The 21,030-nt window shown below is 36.0% G+C and overlaps 1 protein-coding gene across 2 annotated transcripts in view; it reads left to right on the top strand.

Annotated features, from left to right (window-relative positions):
* LOC149794551 (uncharacterized) overlaps positions 1-20,399 on the top strand; it is a 53,933-nt gene extending 33,534 nt beyond the window's left edge. Inside the window, exons 9-12 of one of the 2 annotated variants that reach the window (XM_089968819.1) lie at positions 4,364-5,382; positions 8,815-8,896; positions 12,199-12,273; positions 15,401-20,399. In XM_089968819.1, coding sequence (XP_089824945.1) covers positions 4,364-5,382; positions 8,815-8,896; positions 12,199-12,273; positions 15,401-15,642 — 1,418 coding nt within the window. In that variant the 3' untranslated portion in view covers positions 15,643-20,399. The remainder of the gene's footprint in view (positions 1-4,363; positions 5,383-8,814; positions 8,897-12,198; positions 12,274-15,400) is intronic. The other variant, XM_089968820.1, reaches the window with a different exon arrangement.
* Positions 20,400-21,030: the final 631 nt, after the last annotated feature.

The raw sequence follows: 21,030 nt of genomic DNA, 5'->3' as shown, positions 1-21,030 counted from the left end.
AAGCTACATTAAAAATCCTAATCACACACTTCTGTGACCTTGCAAATCCCAAATCCCAAACTCCCTTGCACCTTTTTATCAGTTGAGTGATTTGTTGAAATTTTCTCAACCGGAGATGTTTACTCTAATGACATTTCTATTTCTAGCTCCATTTTTATTGGAGAGGAATATTTAGCATTTGTCTGACTTCAGTACTTTTGATTCAGCTGATTTAGCTATATATTCAACTACTCAGTCTTGTTATGTATTCTGTATGTAATTGTTCTGTAATCAAATGTTGCAAGGTCATGCTTCTAATTTCCATACACTTTGTAAAAAAGTTATTAGTATTCACACAGGAAGTTCAGTGTGATGCTGCACAAATTTAAACTGGTTTTGCATTTGTCTTGCTGTCTTTATCTACTATTGTCAGCACAATGGTCGGGTTTAATTATGTGCAGGCAGTTAAGTTGAAAATTGGCTAACAACAATCGCTCATCCTGAATATATTGTAATGGTTGCATTTCTGTTCTGAGATTACATTGGTGACCATCTTTGCCAAATAACTAAATTGGGCAAATGAGAGAGCTAAGGAGCAAACAATCAAGGATGTGGATGCCACAAGTTTTGTTATCACCTCAGTCAATAACTTCCTTTAGCCAACTCCCTGAAGACAGAAAGCATGTCTGTTCAGAAGCTACAATTATCCAGGCCATCATAAGCTTCTCGCTCTAACCGTCATCACTATGAACAGAACTGGTCTTTATGGCTTTACCTTTGGGGTCAATGCCAATTTGGTATGGTGGCCCATCTGGACCAGTATTGAGTATACTGGCAACAAATGCATACCCTGGTACTGGCCACAGTGATCTTTCCGGAGACCCAGTACCAGCTATGGTGATACACTAGTTCCAGACAAAGGATGATGTACACAGTGAAAACCGAGAGAGAGATCTGTTTCAGTATGCTGGATTCCCAGCCCTGTTCACCATTCTTCTTAAACTGTTTCACCAGCCCAATCAATTTTTTCACAGAAAATGCGTTGATGAACCCACTCTTCATGTTTTAAGATTCATGCTCACAAGTGCCATCTTCCTCCCATCATATAATGAATTTCAGGGATTACTTAGTCTTCCATGCATTGATGGAAGAGATTTTCCTGCTTGCTGCCAGAGTTTTGACCACTTCCACCTACTTCTCTCATTGGCCACTTAGAAAGCTATCATTGATCTGTCAAGAAAGACGAGCTATCAACGACAACTAAAGCACTGTTGATACTACATTATTTTTGGAAGGCAGCATCAGTACTCTAGTGTCAGCAGATCTTCCTTTTCATCTGGATGACTCCCATCAAGTTTCAACCTAGTTATCTTCAAGTCTTATGCAGATTTTTCACACTGATGTTTGAGATGTCAACAGAGATATTGTTGGCATATGGACAGGAAGCCTTTCCTTGACAACAAATAACTGGTGTGGAATGTCATAGTTATAGGATCTGTGATCAGTTTAGTTTTGGTGGTTATTGTTAAGCAGTCTGAACACAGCCTAAACCTTTATGTCAAGAACCTTTCTGTCACACTTACGAGTCTCTCATATGACATGGTGGCCCTGAGTGGCTGAGTGGTTAAAGCGCTCTCTGTTACGGATCACTGCCATCTCACCTTTGTCTGCATGGGTTCGAGTCTCGGATTCGGCCAATGTGGGTATGTGAGAAAGCTTGCCAGTAGCTTCTTGTGGGTCGGTGGTTCTTTCTGGGAATTTCCCGGGTTTCTCCTCCACCATTAATACGTGCTGAAAAATGGCGTTAAACCCTACAACAACAACAACTCATATGACATGTGCTTAATGGAGCAGTTCAACACCTGCTTGTCAGTGCCTTATTAGTATCCATTAATTTACAGCTTATGGCAAGAGATGCTTTTCTATTTACATTTGCCTTCCTGAAGTATCACATCACTTTCTTCCAACCTTCTTTTTCATGGCCAGGTAGGTTTAGTCAAGAAACAGATTGCTAGAGAGGCAGACCTCATCCAGGCCCACAGATAAAAAAGCTCAGCCCACATGTCTAAAAGAAAAGATTAGAGAAATGGGATGGACCCTTCTAGGTGCCCCAGAAAAGAAAATTGGATGATGAAGCAGAAGAGAAAAAAAAAAAATGACACTAATATCTCAGTCCGATGGTCTCGGAAGAAAAGGAACAGAAAAAGAAAAGCATGTTAAAGCACTAGAGTTGCAGCCAGAAGAAAAAGTACAACAGCTAAAGAGCAGTGTTTAGTTTAATAGTTGGGTCCAATTACAATGACCATTATCATTTGCATTTCATATTTCATCACATTCATTTATATCTTTATTGTTTTTATTTTTGTTTCTTGTATTTAAACTAGTAACTGGATGTAGAACACTTGTTAGTGGGATTAGTCATTGAAAACTGAAACTGGTTATTAAAAAGTAATTGAAGTTAAGTTCTCCTGATCAGTATTAACTCGAACATCTTTTAAACCTTGTAATAACTACTCACCTGGTGGCCGAGTGGTCTAAAGCGCTCTTCGTTACGGATCGCTGCCATCTCACCTCTGTCTGCGGCGGTTCGAGTCTAGGATTCAGCCAATGTGGGTATGTGAGAAAGCTTGCCAGTAGCTTCTCGTGGGCCGGTGGTTCTTTCCGGTGTTTTCCCGGGTTCTTCCTCCACCATTAATACTGGCCGCCATGTATAGCCTATCGTGTGCTGAAAAATGGCGTTAAACCCCACAACAACAACAACAACTACTCACCTGAATAGTCACTTCACTATGAGGTTTTCACTAAAGATTTCATAATATGTCTAGTTGGTCCTAATGCAAATGAAAGGGGGGTCCATCAAACATCATTATAGCTGTGCAATCAGCAGCATTGGAAGAAATCTCAAAGCATCCTACTAACACGGATTTCTTTTCCAAATTTTCTTGCATTTTGGCTGTTAGGCAGATGTTAGAGAGGAGAGCAATCTCAAGCCCCATTATACCTATTGTTTAACAAATTGTGTTTAACTGGCAATAAAGTTTCAACAAATTGTGTATTTACCTGGCAATAAAATTTCAACAAATTGTTTATTTACCTGGCAATAAAATTTCAACAAACTGTATTTAACTGCCAATAAAATTTCAACAAATTCATGTTTGACTGGCAAAAAAATGTTAACAAATTGTGTGCTTAACTGGCAAAATTATAAATCTATTTTATATTAGCTTTGAAATTATTACAATTCAGATATTTGGTAAGTTAAAGTAATCAAGGTATATTGCAAAAACGTGGCATGGTGGTAAAGCATCTGTATTGCATGCAAGAACTGACACCATGCTTGATAGTAAGTACGTGTATGGTGTGCAAGAACTGACACCATGCTTGATGGCAAGCATCTGTATGGCATGCTTCATGGCATCTCAGCATTGACCAGAGTGAGACTCAAGCTTGTATCCTTCAGACACATGGTCTTATTGTGCCAAACATTAGACCACACTGCCTTATAAAACAAGTCTGCATAAAGCCCAAATTTCAAAAAGGTTGAGTAGGAATTTGCTGATTTCAAGGGAAAATTTGCACCGTATCAGGATCAAATTCACTGTTTGGGTAGGTTACTACCTACCACATTGATTGGTATGAATACATCATGCGGCTTGACTTGACTCCTGAATGATTATATATAAAATTGAATTGGGGCTAAGTAGCTTCCAACTCAGTATACTACTACCCTGTGGGGCCCTGAGTGGCCGAGTGGTCTAAAGCGCTCACCGTTCCGGATCACTGCCATCTCACCTCTGCCTGTGTGGGTTCGAGTCCAAGGCTCGGCTAGCATGGGTACGTGGGAAAGCCTGCCAGTAGCTTCTCGCGGGTCGGTGGTTCTTCCCTGGGTTTTCCAGGGTCCTTCCTCCACCAGTTATACTGGCCGCCATGTATAGCCTATCTTGTGCTGAAAAATAGCATTAAACCCGAGAACAACAACTACTACCCTGTAGCTGCTAGTCTTTTCCTGACTTGTTTGGTATAGGTTGATAACAAGAGTTACACATGCTTCACCACCACAGGTCATGTGCAACATTATGCAACTTGATGTTTCTAAGCAGATTGACCAGTTTGCAATCTCAGCCTTTACAGACAAGGTTTGCAGACCATGCAGTTCGGCTGGGACAGATATGACTTCAGATCTGGCTCATAAGCCAGTATGGCATGTGCGTGACCAAGAAGGTGAATTTTCCAAGGTCTGATCCTTTCCACATTTAAATAGAAAAGGATACTTCCAAGTTAATGGTACTTTGATACATGATACTTTTTTTTGACAGCTGGTATTTTGATAAATGACTTTGGTACACAATACTTTGTCTTACTAACAAAATGTTACTCTTCACAGGTTCACAGAGTGGAGAAGATGCAAAGGAAAATGTTTCACAGCTCATTCTTGAAGAGAGTGCCCAGAGTTTGAAGAGTGACAGTCAAGATGTGGAGTCATCAGATGCACAGGAAAAGAAAAGGAAGAAAAACAAAAGGAAGATGGACCATTGTAAGAATGATGATGTTACTCAGATAGAGACTGAACCAAAAAGTAAATTAAAAAAGAAAACCGCATTTGAAAAAGTAAGTGATCAGTCTTTAAAGGATATAGCAAAAGAACGTAATGATGCAAATAACACTTCTACAACAGCTTTTCAGCATCACAGTCCCAGTCCGGCCAAGGAAGATAACTCAGAATCACCTTATAAAAAGGCCCAAAATACTAATAGAAAATTCAAGACAGTTATAAATGTGGCAAATATATCGCCAGAAAATTCAAAAAATAAGGCTGGAAAAATTGTTGAATCTAGTGCAATTCAGTCTTTAAAAGATATGAGAAGTAAAGTGAGACCCACTGAAGATGGAGATTCCTCATTGAATTGGGATGAATACAGTCCAAGTCCAAGTAAAAAGCAGAAAAAGGACAGTCCAGTGTTAAAAGAGAATTCAAGTACTTCTTTAAACGACCAGACAAAGAAGGAGCTTAAAATAGGTACAACATCGAAAAAGGACAGCAGAAAGTGTGGAGGAAAGAAAAGTCCCAAACAGCATGATGTGAATGTTGACTCGAAACTAAATAACACAGCTGACATTAATTGTGTCGATGCCAATATTAATGTGACAAAACTAAAAAGTACTTCTGTGTCAAAAGGTATTGATGCCCCACTTGAGAAAGGTGAAATAGAGATATATGTACCTCATAAAAAGTTTAAAGGTAATTTGAAAGGCACTCCATTGTTCAAGGGAAAATCAGGATCTGCAGATTCTAAAGAGAAGAAAACACCGATGTCTGCATTTGCTAGGTTTGAAAAAGCCAAAATTCCCATAGCATACGTCAAGAAGGCTCTTTTCAAGAAATTCTCTGCAAAGCAGGCTAAGGTAACTCAAGTGTACATTTACTGTTAGAAAGGTTAAAGGCAGGCTTTGGTAAATCTTGAATTCATTCAGTATCTTAAAGTTGGATGGTTAAACTATCATGTTTTGAGTTTCTACTTGGCACTAGCCTCAAAGCTTGTGCAATGACCTGCTGTTCATTTTCTAACATTCTCCATCGCTTTGTTAGCACATGCATGTGGACACTGTTGCCCTAACTAAATCCTTTGTAATGATGTTAATGAATCCTGATCAGACCTGGGAATTTTTATAATCCTCATTCAATTACTTTTGGTCCAAGGTAAATGATCATGCCTTTGCTTCTAGTTCTGCTAGTCATAGACCAAAGAGCCTGTTTTCTGTATCCATTGTGTGTCTACTACCACATCATCATCATTAGTACAAGTTTGTTATTGTGTTACCGATCTAAACTACTGGGAGGATTAACATAAAACTTTGGACACACATTTATCCCATGGTCTTCTTGGTCCTAGATGAAAATATTTCACCTTGGACATCTTATATGGCTCCCTTAGTGGTCATCTTCAAAGTCTTATTATTGTTATTCCACTAAAATATTTCTTTTAGTATCTAGTTGGTCTTAAAGGAAAATGGTACTGATCATAACATCCAACATGGCCACCATAGCTTCTGATTGGTACTTTAAAACCATCATTGTTCTAATGTGCCCTTAAAACACTAATATATACATATATGAAAATCAAGTTACTGCTCTCAGTCTTGATCAGATCTTAATATCATCATTCACATAAGACTTTTTTTGTCCAAAATGTGAACTTTGCTGGTGTGATCCACAATATGGCCATCATGGTATCCATCTTGTTATAGCCACTTTGTGTGAATAGATGCCAAGAGTTACATAGACATGGGTTGTCACTAAATCCCATTCCACTCCACCCCAAAAAGTAGCTTCTTTCTTTCAATATGTAGTTGTACCTATGTTGAATTGATGCTGATGTATGTCTTAATGGCCAACCGTAAAATCTTTAAATAGCTACTTGTCCTGCTTGGAGTTTACACTGAAATATTGTAGAAATTTATAGCCGGTTCTGAATGAAAATAGTGTTCATCTGACATTGTACAATGACCATATAAAAATCTTGTTATCAACACTACTCTTGCATCAAAGATGGCATTTACTTGTTTGTTTGTTTTTTGTTGAAGTTAATGAAGGAGTTCTGAATCTAGACCTTATTGACCATGGGGACATGTCAGACGTCATTGGTTGGTTAGATACATAGCGACTTCCATTCTAATAAACAAGTTGATAGTCAGCAATCTGACTGATATTTTTAAATAAAAGGTCTTGACTCTGGGGTTTTAGTGCACTGGCTTATGTACTTTAAAAGACAAACAAGCATGAATGGATTTTTATTCAACTGACTTCATAGATGTATTAAAATTTGGGTTTTATTCCAAAAATAATAATTATAAAGTTACCCAAATTTAGCAAGACATTGTCTGCACTTACAGGTATCTCATGAACAAAGTAACTTAGACATGCAATAAAGTATTTCTTCTACAGAATGTGGTAGTCAGAGTTACAGATGAATATAAGAGATGGTTTCAGTACTCAGCAGTAAAAAAAATCAAATAGTGGAAGAAATGGACTTATCATTACTTAAAGCATCATTGCCTCTGTTAGCTAACTTTTTTGGGTGTATTTTGAAGGTAATGTTGTTGTTGTCATCTACATACCCATTGAGTCTTTGAAATGGTTCTTTAACCAAACTGAGTTACTGGGAAGAAGGAGATCTTACTTTATTATATGTTTGAAATAAGGTATGGTCAGTTTGTTAGCTCAGGCTATATTGCCTTGAAAGTGATTAGTTATTGGCTCTATGGTTAGGGAACTAACTCAAGATCAAACGAACCTGTTGTGCATTGTGCATTTCAGCTGATGAAATTAGGGTAGTCACCAGGAGCAGCACAGCTGTTCCTTAACAGATATTATACAGACTGTGGGATGGAGGGTGGAAACAACTTTGAGGAGTTTTTACCTCCGAGTTCTATTATCGTAAAAGGCTTTGTTTGACTTGGTGAGACTTATATTAGCAGCGTAACAGGCTGCCTTCCCAGGTGATGTGGCAACTTTCCAGATATGGAGCCTATTGACTTCTGCTTGATTTGCAGGGTTGGTTCCCAGTCAATTGTATCTGGACATATGGAGTCACTACACCAGCCTGTATTTTTCTTTCTGCTTGGAAGCTGCCTTACACATCTTGCAGATGCAACTACAACCACCTGTTATTTTTAGATCTTATGGTCAGGTAACATATCTGAAGAAAAAACTAATATTTGGAATAAACAAATTTGTTAGATAATACTTGCTTGATCATATTGCATCCTCTCCACCTCTAACCCCCCAGTTACATCCTACTGGCAGAGCATTAATTCCTCAATTTCAGTAGTAATCGAAGTATAGACATGATTTGGTACCAACCCCTATATCCAAGGGGAAATCGGTCTAGTCCAGGAGTCTCAAACTCAAACCACCCTGGAGTTTGCATGAATGCATTTTTGATGGCCGAAGGGCCGCACCACCTTTTGTTATCTCTGATGACACCTTGTGACACCAATCATTTTGTGGGCCACATGATATGGCTTGGCGGGCCACATGTTTGAGACCCCTGGTCTAGTCAGACCCACACAATTATAGGCTGGCATTTACAAATTTTTTCTTTAGCTTCAAGTTAACTTGGGAAGGATGTATTTTCGATGGTAGTGGTCATACTCCTAAGGTATTACGATCAGGTAAATATTGTGGAATAAATATTTTACTAAAAAATTTTATTTCATAGAATGACTTCTTTGACACAGATAATTGTTATTCATTGTGCTTCAGTCCTACTAAATTTTACCAACATAATTTTGTCCTTCATCCTAAGTTTAGATTTGATATCCAGCAATCAGATTGGACACAAGAAAGCATATTTTTGGAGACTTATTCCTTCTGGAGTTGTGATGTTTATATATGTATGCAGTATTATTAATTATTACTTAAATATCAAACTAAAATTAGGTTTTTGTTTGACTTGATGCTTGCTCTTTTTCTATATTGTGTTTTACTTCTTTCACAGTTGTCCTTGGTTGACTTTTAACTTTATCACTGTGACCTTTCTTAGTATAGTGTACTTAGCTTTCAATCATATAGGTAGTTTTGGCATTGCTTATGGTAAAATGTTGAAATCTGGTGATCGAGCCTGGTGAATCAATTAAACAGGACCTGAACCTTAATTTTGTGTCTGGAAAAGTTTTTGTTTGTTTTGTTTTTTATTTAAAAAAAGGTTGCTTTAGGAATGCATCAGTCTTTTTCTTTTCATTTTCTTATGTGTTCACATTAGGTATTTTTATTCATTGAACATATTTTTTTATTTTTGTGTGACAGGCTGTAGTAAAATGTTAAACCTTTTTCAGGAGAAGGAAAACCGTGATACATCCCTGATAGATTCAAGCAAGAAAAGAGTCAGCTTTAATATGAAGAAAAACAAAGCTGTTGGTTGGTATTTTTGTTGAGCATTGGATAAAACTTCATGATTGATCATCATCCATTGCTTGTAATTGATTGATTAATAATTAATTTGTCCACATGATATCTTGCTGAAACTGGCATTATTTTGTAAGAAATCATGAAGTCATAAACAGCCAGAAAGGTGCAGAACTGAATTTTAACTAAAATTGATAACAGAATTTGTAATTGATTTAATATGGCATGTTACCAAAAGTGACTAGTGCTCAACCAGATTGTTTAATCATAATAGCACTAGTTGGTTTTCATCTTGAATGGTGGTCACTAAATTTTTGTCTCATCTGCTAAAGCAAGTTAGATGATGAAAGACCAGTATTGTCTCATGTTGTGGTCATCATAACAGCAAGTTGCCATTTTAGCTATTTTATTATATACTCTCATTTTCTCCCATCAACTTAATATTAGAGGTAACTAAACAATGTTGAGTGATATATGTCATTGATAAGAATGCATGTCTTACTTTATAATGCCATCCAACTTCTTACATTACGATGTCATCTGACTTGCCAGATATAATCACATGCATCAAGAATAAAGAGATGATGTTGAGATGGGAATAAAATGAAGATAATTTTTTGCCATATTGTAATATCAAGGGACCTGATAAGAGACCTGATAATTGATGATAGATGTAAATGAGAATGCATAATAAAATTGGTGTCCAATATCTGGTGGATGGATTATTTTGGAATAGCCACTCACAAACTTGTCAGCCACATGTCAAAACAACTTTGTCCACTCAAGATACTAGACTGTGCATATCAGGGCCTGAAAAAAATTACACTGGTCATTGACCAGTTTTCTTTTTTAGCTGTGGACCTATTATTAGCAGTACTAGCATGTGGAACCTTTAATATTTCGTATTTGTTCCTATAAATTAAGAAATATGTTTTTTCAATCTCTGATTCATCTGAAAAGCATCATAAAATAACACTGATGCAGGTTGAAGCCAATCAGTAGTAAGAGACTGGTAGTGTAAAATACTACTGAAAATCTGCAAGTTTTGCATGCAATAAATGGTTGACCAGTCTGTGTTTGATCTAAATCAATCAAAGGTGTATCTGTTCTCAAGCACAGCTAAAGCTAAGCATCAAAGTACTGGACTGTCATATGTTCCAGATAGATGAATATGAGTTTGTAATGTGGATTTACTGGCAAGAATAAATCACAGTAAATTTGTCAGCTATAGGATATGTTGCAGAGCTGAAACTTGAATGTCCCAGATTTTAAAATGATGCAAATTATTAAAACAAAATAGCATTTTTGGACTTCAAAGGAACAATGGAAGAACCGACCTACAGATAGCACAAAAAACAAGCAAATAGCATGTTACTTGAACCAAAAAGGTTATTTCTTGGAAATCGACCTTAACCCCCACCTTATCAGGAGTCAAATTGCTCAAGCCTTTACAAATTTATGTGCAGATCAGAAGAAAAGGCTTAAATATCTTTTTGACACTGCATATGGAGTACCTTTTTAACATTGCAAATGGAGCAATTAAAGCTGGAAAACCTTTCTCTGTCTTTGAGTTAGCTTATAACATTCAGCAAAAGAATGGTCTAGACTTGGGACAAAATTACATTAACATCTTTCCTCAACTCCATATTGTTGTTTCCTGAAGGCACCAATACCAAGTTATCTGAATTGTCAGTTTGCTTTTCTTTCTTTTTCTTGTCTTTCAATACTATGCTCTGTAGTAAATATATGCATGTCCGACTTAGCTGTTTACCAGTCCATGTCCTATTTGAACCTTGAAGGTGTAGGTTCCTACTGGTCCTAGATGAGTGAGTCAAAAGGAAATTTTCAGGTTCTGACACATACAGTAATAACCTGTAAGTGCAATGCATATCCAGCTGCAAAACTGTGTACACCCAGATCTGCTATCATATCTATCTTCAGGTAGATCTGGGTCTATGCTGTTTGTTCTTGTCATAATTTGTCCATAAAATATATTACCTGATCACAAATTAACTTCTGCTATCTCCCAAATCCAGTTTTCTTGGAAAGACAAAAAAAATTCTTTACTCTATATATACAATATAGATGCTAAAAATTGTATATATTGGAAGAAACTCATCCAATATATTATAATTAACTCCCCCTTGTCATAACAAGATGGCTGCCAGTATACCTGATATTCTTCAGTTTAAGCTTTTGCTTGGTATGCGTAACCTCCTAAAATATTTTGAATTTCTTTGGCTTTTTCAGGCATCTGTCTTCTGAGCTGGTCTTGTTTTATTATCTTTTGATTCAGGCTTTAGAAACTGGAGGTTTTGTTTTTATCATTATTTTTGCATATTTTTCCTTCATTTTGGGTTTAATCACCAGCCATGCCCTTCTTTCATGTTTGCATGCCAAATTAACATTGTTATATAGCTAGAACAGTTGAATATTTTGTTTGTTTTTTTGCAAGTTATAACTTCTGCATGGTAATTGTTGTGCACTCTGCACTGTTTTGTTTTATTACATGATATAGTCCTTTATCATTGTCATTAAAGGTACACAGCAGCAATTAGATGCATCTACTAGAAATTTGTTTATGATTAATGGTCTCAGTGGACACTGTTCAGACATGTATCTGGCATACTGAATAGTCCTTGCAGAACTTGTGCATATTGGTCAGAAGGGACCTAGTCCTTTGTCCTGTGCATGCAGCTGAAAGGCAGGGTACAGTGCATCAGGAAAGTCTTTTGATGTCAAAGTCCTGAGCCTTTACCTCAATAATGAGTCGGTTGACTGTATAGTAGGGATGTCCCATGAACCTCTCTCCCTCCCAGAATTGATCAGACTTTGCTGTCAGTTACTCACAATTCTAGACAGCTATGTTGGGAGAACAGTATACTATAGATGTGATCATTTTGCAAACATCTCAATTGCTGCTCAGAATTTCGTATGAGAAGTTGAATCAAAGAGACCAAGTGGCAGACTTTGTCTTCCTCAGGGGGAGGGGAATTTTTCTAGCCTATAGTCGTAGCATAGTGGGAGATTTCATTCCCTCCTTGCAAATCCAGGTATCCACAGTAATGCATTGCATAAGCTTAAACATAAGAACATCCGATATACGGTTAACCTACCTAGCATGACAAGGATCGGTAATTATAGTATGTTCAAAGGGTTACTTCCCATGATACTATTTTAATGTTTATATGGTACATAGACAATACGTATTTCATTTATGATTCCATGAGAGCTGTAATTGAGAGGCGATGAGAATAATTATTAGCATTAATGTGATTGGAAAGCATAATTTATGATAAAAATTTCCTTTCTAGCAAGCAGCATAGACACTGATCTGCAAGCAAACTATATGATGAAAGATCTGGGTCCACATTTGCATTTGGATTCAGGTTATATATGGCTAAACACACAGCTGTAGAAGGGGTCATATTGTGTTTCTGCTGTCTGTCTGTTTGTCCATGTGGTCCTATGTGCACATATCCATCCTAAATCAGCTTGATCAGACAACAACAACTCATCTTTGAGTCATGAAATTTTACGTGCTTTATCATGATCATAAATTTGGTACAGCTGGCACATACCATTGTTGTTCTTTTGTAGACAGCTGTCATGTAGCATGTCAGTAACACCAACATTAAATTCACATAGTATGAAACCTAGGTGTCACTCTGGACAGTACTCTCACGTTGCACCAACATGTCATGAACATTTGCAAGGCTGCATATCTTGAGCTGAGATGCATCAGCTCCATTCGCAAATATCTTTCAGTTGATGCCACTAAAAGGCTTGTATGTTCGTTAGTACTTTCAAGACTGGACTATTGTAACTCAATTCTGTCTGGTTCATCTCAATATCTACTTCAGAAACTTCAGAAAGTTCAAAACATAGCTGCTCGGATCATACTTAGAGTACCACGATCAGAGTACACCTCCCCCTGCTTTGTACCCTACACTGGCTATCCATTTGATCCAGATTCAAACACAAAATTTGTTCTCTGTGCAGCGTTTCACTGACTGACTCCAGTCCAACATACCTATCCGACCTCACCCATGTGTACACACCAGCAAGATACTTACGCTCCTCTTCTGACAATTGTATACTCATTATTCCCACTACAAAAACAAAGTCATATGGACAACGTTCTTTTGCATACCAGGGCCCGGCAATGTGGAATGAATTGCCCACTGAACTTAGACACAAAGACACAGTGATCCCATTCAAGAATGGTCTTAAAACTCATTTATTTCGACTGCAAGAACAAACTTAAAGACCTAATAATGTTCCCTATCTTAAATATTTTCAGCACGTTTTTTGTTTTTTAATTTCATGGTGTTTGGGGATTTTTTTTTTATTTTGTTGTTGTAATAATATTATTATATATGGGTTGTTTTTGTTATAGATGTTGTCTAATGTTGTAAAGCGCTTAGACCTTCTAAAGATTAGGCGCCATACAAAGTCCTCATTATTATTATTATTAGTGAGCTGACATATAACATTGTAGTGCTTCTCTAGGCAGAATATATTGTGCTGTGGCATTAACCGTGTTCATCCATTTTCATTTCAACAAAAGAACTTTAGTTTCTGACCATGCACCTTCACCCTCTTTTGTGGATGGTTCCGTCCTGGGGTCAGAAGGATGAAGGTCACAGTCGGTTCTGAACAATGACTTTTGTTCTGGACTTAACAACTTCTTTACCAGGCATTGTGGATGGCTTGTACTTGGAAAATGGAGAAACCTATCAATTTTTGGTTGAAATAGTGTATATTCAAAGTCACTGTGACTTCAGGAAGAAAAATGGTTTATGCAGAATATCGGAAGTCTAGACTGCTTTATCAGACTTTATGGATGATACAATCACTCGAGTTTTGTAACAGCTACAGTTACAAAACTTTCTGGATAGCTTCCACCTGAGGTGAACAAGCCTATTGATTTGGGGGTCAAAGTTCAAGCTCACTAAAAGAAGTAAAAATGGTTTCTGCAAAACAATTTCAATTATCAACCATTTTCCTTCACCAAAAATTGTCAAGAACATCCATATTGAGTACAAAAGAAGCTTATTAATTTCATGTTTCAAAGGTCAAGATCACTGAATGAAAGAAAATAATTTTTTGGCTAATAACTTGAATTTTAGACCATGTACCTTGGCCAAAGTTTGTGGAGGGTTAGCATTAAGTGTGGAAGAGATTTTCCAAAGTTTGTGGAGGGAGAACACTAAGTAAGGAAGAGAGCTATTGATTTTCCAAAGTTTTGGTGGGAGAACACTAAGTGGGGAAGAGGGCTATTGATTTTCCAAAGTAATGGCCAGGTAACATCAAGAGTTGAAAAGGCCCATTGATTTTCCAAAGTTTTTTGAGGGCTAGCATTAATTGTGATTGAGGCCTATTTAGTTTGGTCAAGGTTATTGTGGCTCATAGAAAAATAGGGTTTGGAGAGTAATATTGGATGGCTTGCACTTAAAGTAGTGAAAAAAACAATACTTTATGAGGTCTAAGGTCAGAGGTCAAAGACATGGTAATTCTAAAAGGAAATTAATTGTTTCTGAACAAGTCCAGATCATGGAGACCCATTGGTCAATAATTATTCATACCAGTAATACATCTACCTGCATAGAAGGGGTGGGGTGGGTGGGTGGGGGTAAGTCATATAATGTGTCAATCACCCATTGCTGGTACTCTTGCCAGTATGAAAACAATACCCATAATATAATGCAATGTCACAAAAACATCAAAACACAATAAACTTAAGTTTTTCTTTCAACCATAAAACCATAAAACCAATTGGAATGAGTAATTAGTATGGAACAACTCACATCTCTCAAGAGTACTGTGTCCTTTATGAATAAGATTATTTTGTAATAGTACTGTATCTTGTATGAATAGTAGTATGGGAGAACAGCATCCTTTATTTTCAGTGGGTAATTTGTCCATTGAATTCTTTAAGAATGTGATGAAAGTTACCACTATAAATACAAGATAGATTTTGTTATTCCCATGTGTCAGTGAGTGTCTTTAAAATAAAAAAATCGGAAATTTGATTGCATGTAGTAGGTATATTAGATTCCATATGTTTAAGGTCACTAACAATTGCATTTTACTCTAGTTGATAGACATACTTGCTTCATACTAAACTGTGTTGAAATAAAATGTCAGTAATGGGCAGGAGAAAAGTCCTCCAGCCACCCGACTCCTAGTATTTTAAAGACACAAAATATAGTTTTATTTGTCCCAAAGACTCAAATGTGGTACAAGTTTTATTCCTGTAGGTAGACTTTCCTGTCCTTTCCACAAACTTGGATGAGATTGTACTCTTGTAATTTTCCATGATATCCACTAGAATCTGTACATAAACTTATGTCTGTAATTTGTCACAATTTGCACAATATGTAGGCTGTAAACAATTAGAGAATTCAATCATGTATATTATGGTCAATGTAAAGATGAATCTGTCTTCCATTTCTGTATGATTTACTCTAACCGTATTTCATTTCAAATGATTTTTTTTCATTATGTTGTCAGGTTATCAAGAGAGTTTGAATGTCAGTCCAGTCGTCCCTTTCAACCCTGATCGGAAACCGGAACAAGGCATTTTGAAATCACCAGTAATAGCTTCCCATATAAATTCACCAAATGTTAGCAGAACTCCTAATCCTGTACCCAAACTAAAGGGTCAGAAACTTTCATCTTATGTGTCTACACCAGTCATTCTAAAGAAGAAAGGAAAAAGTCTGAAAAGAGCCAGAGCTGCTGACTTTTTTTGATACTCAATGTGATCACTTTCTTCCAATTTAATATATCACTTAAAAATATATTATTTCGCTGACAGTAAGCTGAAGAAGCCACATATTGTATATTTTTTGAAGAAATCAGGTGGGCTTGTCACATGAAAAAAAACCTTTTTGATAAGAAATTTCCAAGCATTTTGGAAAAGTTAAATTATCAAGAACATATGGATTATCCTGGATCTTCCATTTTCTTTTTTCTTTTTCTTTTGGCTTGATGGATTTCAGTCTATGTTTATGGCATTGTATCCATTCTGTGTTACTATATATAGTTTATATTACTAAAATTAGTTACAATTAGTATCAGCTTGCTAAAATTAGGAATGAGGCATATAGCAAGTGACCTTTATTGGCAGTTTTATTTTGCAAGAGAGACAACTCAAATTTTGGTTAATTATTAGACATTATAGTAGTTATCTGCCCTGAAAGTTGTCCCAGAAATCACACTAAAATAGTATTGGAAATTTTAATATAATTTTAGTAGTGACAGATAAAGAAAAGAAACTTGGAAACATTGTTAAGATTATTTTAAGCAGTAAGGGTATGATAGTGAAAGGGACCATAAAGGTAATACCAATGGATTGTTTGCCCATCTGATCTTATGTTAATTAGGATTACTTCTTGAGTCAAAGTTATCAGTATTCTGAGTGCTTTGATTTTTAAATGCTAAGTTGCTGAATATGTTAAAAAGTACTGTAAGCCATTCAGTATGCTTTTAAGGTGAAAGATAATATTTTTAACATTTTATTACCAGTGGCATAATTCATTCTATGATCCCTTTATTCATTATCAAATCTCAGATTTAGTAGATATTGTACATACTCCTCACTGGTGATAGGTACATCTTTCATGCAGCAAACATAATAGCCGAGGTCTTGTGTTGGCATAACTATACTATGGTCAAAGAATCCTTAATATCCCATTGATAGAAGCTTTCTAGAATCATTGTTAATTGTCTGGAGCTGTTAATAAATAAATTTCCTGGCTGAATTAAGTACATATAAATATACTTGAAAAATATTGTAATTGCCTGTAAAAGATTATCACTCTTGAGCTTGGCTGTATTTGTCATTTGTATATTATAGGAATGGGACCTAATTGTTTATGTTGATATGTGCCAGCACTTATGGTTTTGCCATTGAATGTAATTTTGTTCACAAAATATTTGTGAATTGGAGAATGAGGCTGGTACAGTCAATTGAATAATTGGTTGTTAATCAATATTTGTGTCAAAAATAATTATGAAGACAATCATGGTAGAAGAAAGACATTTTATTGTGGTGAAATGTACTCTTATAGCTGGAATTTAGGGCTACAGTTTGCCCAATGTCAACCGTGACCAAATGAGTTACAGTTTGCCCAATGTCAGCCATGACCAGACGAGCAGATAACTGTATGCTGTCAACCAAAGAGCAGGGGATTCTATTTAGTTCTAACCTGGTACTAACTTTCCAATCCAGTAGCTCATTCATAGATTATGTGTCGGTCATTTTGGATACTAACTGTTAAATTTTATAGATTGTCTAGTGCACATAACAAATTAATAATATGAAGCACACTAGTTGGGCCCATATCAGAGAAATATAATTGAAGCTTTCTTGAGGTTGAGAGTTGTCTCTCTGTTTCTGCCATTGACAAAGGTGACAAGTAGCCCTCATTGCCTTTCTTGCTATTCATTAACATTATGAAGAAAAAAAATAATCTAAAGAATTTACATTGAAAAAAATTATTGTTGCCTGAAGTCAAGCTTCCTGTGTGCCTTGTAAAGGGATTATGCCAAGCAGTGTAGGGTTGTATGATATGCTATGCTGGCCCATCAGTGCAATTACTTTCATGATCCTTGGAGTCCTTTTTCTGGATTCATCAAAAGGCCATGAAAAATTAGTTATTTACCAATATGATGTAATCTGTGATTAATGCCAATCTTAGTTCTGATTAGCCATTTCTTTTGCTATACACTTTGGCATGAAAGATGGCTTGAATCGTATTGGCTATTAAAATTAAGTGTGTACTAAACATTATTAAGGAATTTACCGAGTTTTTGGATAGTTTAAGTTTGTAAACATTTATTAGGGTATCACATCAAGATGCTGGTGCCCAATATTAGTTACCGTTTCTGTCTGTCCACCTGTTTGTCTGTCCATTCATTCACACTAATTGTAATCAGCATTGTTCTGTAATCCATATACTTATATGGATGTCATTGGTAGATGAATTGTCTACTTCATGTAGGTGTGCCTTTTAAAGTGTCCAGTTTTTGATGGAGATATTGATCTTGTCCCATCAGTATCATATCTTTGAAACAAAGGCTTGTAACTGGAATAGCTCTGGAACCATTCAACATATTTTGATTGAATTTATATACATTCCCTCATTGATCTGGCTGTGCTTTTTATGAGATTGCCATGTCAACTCCATTTTAAAAGGAGTTACGGCCTTTGATGAATAACTCTGTATGTTGACATGAAATGTTGCTTGTAACCAGTATAGGTCTTTGCTCATTACATAACTGGACACTATTTGGTAGATGAATTGCCAATTACATGTAGATATGCCTTTTAAACATTTTGCCTTTTCAGATACAATTTTAAAAGAGGTATTTCTTTTTCTATCATTATTACAACTCTACTACAACAGTCCCTTCTAACCAGCATCACTCAGGAACCATTCAACATTCTTATTCATATGCTGTGCAGTTTGACTAAGGACCAAGATTTACCATTTTTTATAGGTTTTGTTTCATCACCTTCATTCCAGATAGATTAAGGCACTAAGTTAAGCTTGTATCATTACGTGGAATGTTGTTTGTAATAGCACAGCTCAAGAACGAGTGAACATATTCTGTTCCACTTTTGTGTGAACATCGTGTCATAGTCTTATGTATGCCTCATGGGTTTAGAAGAGTTTTGACCCTATGATTGCTCATCTCTACTGACTTGGGATTCTGCAAAATAGCTTCACCAAATTGTACTGGATTTCAAACAAATTTAGGTTGTGACTTACATTTCGTGAGACCATGTACAAATTGAATTCCCAGTTTTCCACAACAAAATTTACAGGAGTTATGGCCCCTGAATGTGGTTGGACTTTGGTTTCGGCAGTGCAACTTTACAGATGCTTTAAACTGCACATATTTTTTTCATGCAAAGCGTCTGCATGATCAGATTGTTGACTTTAGAATTTTTAACAATGGCATCCTGCAAGTGATGCATGTTGAAGACAACAGAAATAAAGCCTCTTAAAAAGTGTTAATAATCAGCACATAAGAATAAAAAGGAACATTCAGATTCTTGTGAATAAAAGCAAGAAGGGACACCATTGAGTTTATTGGACATCACATGTCAATTTTGAGTGTTTTGTTGCAGAGATATGAATGTCATCATATGAAATGGAGAGAAAAAAACTCTAACACTTCAAGTTGAGAAATAGCAACAAGCCATTGAGCTGCATTGGGTTTGGAACTGAAGTTTGTGCGACTGTGCTCATGGTAAATCAGGTCTAAGTGTACTTTACAAACTTTTCAGTTGAACATGTTTATCTTCGCTGCATGTTTCGAATACTGAACTTTTAATACGTTTTCCAGTTTTACAATAGCAGTTTATGATATTTTGTTAAACCTTACTGAAAACTGGTCAAACTTACAGGAAAAAATCAACTGCATTAGTGATAGTTTTGTTAGGATTGGCAGGTCTGGAATTCCACATGATAATTTATAAGAATTAAGATCACTGATGGTCTAACAATCTAACTTTGCTTTCTTCTGCATAATTTACAAAGGAATACTACTTTTCATCCAAAGTTGTCGCATCCATCATTTGATGAGACCTTGAATGAGTTGCATTTCCAGCATTCTACGTCATCATTTAGTAATGTTTGCCCCAAAATATGTTTTTTCCAACTTTGATTTTCAAGAGATGTTTTGTTTAAGGCCTCACAAAGCAAATTGTAGAAACCAGGACCCTTTGTCATGCACTACTATATATAGTTCTAAATGTTTTACAGGGAATGAAGTCTTTCATAATACAGTACCTAAGTTGAGCGATTTTTACTCTTCCATATTGTTGGTGAAAGTTAAATTGTATTTAAATTAGATTTAAGCTCAGTATGACATTTTTACTTTCCAGTAACTGAGCATAGTAAAACTGTTTTCCAACACTGAAGAGTAATTGTTTGCAAAAAATAAGCTTTCTGTAGGGTCGCATCATGTCTTTAGAGCAATAAAGTTGTTTCCTGTAAATTGTTTTGACTGTTACTATGCTTTAACTAGTGGTAAGATATACATATCACATTTCTGGCATCATTGTCAGTCTAGAACTTTTTGTGTTCATGTCTAGTGTTTAAGTTTTGTGTCAGTCTTCCGTGTTCATACCTAGAATTCAAGTTTTGTGTAAATTGTCTGTGTTTACATCTATTATTCAAGTTTTGTGTCAGTCTTCTGTGTTTATGTCTAGTATTCAAGTTTTGTGTCAATCTTCTGTGTTCATGTCAAGTACTCAAGCTTAGTGTTAATGTTCTGTGTTAGTGTCTAGTGTTCAAGGTTTGTTAATCTCCTGTTTATGTCTAGTATTCAAGTTTTGTGTCAATCTTCTGTGTTCATGTCAAGTACTCAAGCTTAGTGTTAATGTTCTGTGTTAGTGTCTAGTGTTCAAGGTTTGTTAATCTCCTGTTTATGTCTAGTATTCAAGTTTTGTGTCATTCACTTGTTTTTATGTCTCGTATTAAAATTTTGTGTTAATCTTCTTTGTTCATGTTTTGTGTGAATGTTCTGTGTTGAAGTTTTTACAGGCTAGATACGGTGGGGATGCATACCAATATGAAACTAATAGAATCAGTTGTGACCAGTCATGTCTAGTATTCATGAAAATTCCAACCAAGAATGAAATTTTCATAACCAACACTGAAATAAAATGAAGGATTTTTTTTGTCCATTTTTAAAGAAAGAATAAGTCAGAGTCAGATGGCTTATTGTGAGTACTGATGCAACTTTAAAACAGTAAAAGCTCCATAGAAAATTTGTTCACCTTAAGAAAGTGCATATAACATGAAGTGTTTACACCAAAATAGAGTGTAAACCTTAATTAATGTTTAAATAGATATCAGTTAAAAAGACCGGTTAAGTCTTTCAATGTAATGACTATGCATGGTGTCTGAATCGACTTCTGAGCATAGTTTGTGCCATGATGTAATAATTAAAGAGTGCTTAAGACAGCTTGTGCCATGATGCAAACAATTTTAATACTTAAGATAGCTTGTGCCATGATGCAAAAATAGAGTGCTGAAGATTGCCTGTGCCATGATGCCAAAAATTTAATATTTAAGATAGATTGTGCCATGATGCAAAAATAGAGTCCTTAAGATAGTTTGTGT

The sequence above is a fragment of the Sinohyriopsis cumingii genome, chromosome 8 (genome assembly GCF_028554795.1).
Source record: "Sinohyriopsis cumingii isolate HCF-2022 chromosome 8, ASM2855479v2, whole genome shotgun sequence".
NCBI classification, from domain to species: Eukaryota; Metazoa; Mollusca; class Bivalvia; order Unionida; family Unionidae; genus Sinohyriopsis; species Sinohyriopsis cumingii.
The sequence above is the reverse complement of the archived record's forward strand: the minus strand, read 5'-3'. Positions and strand labels throughout refer to the sequence as shown.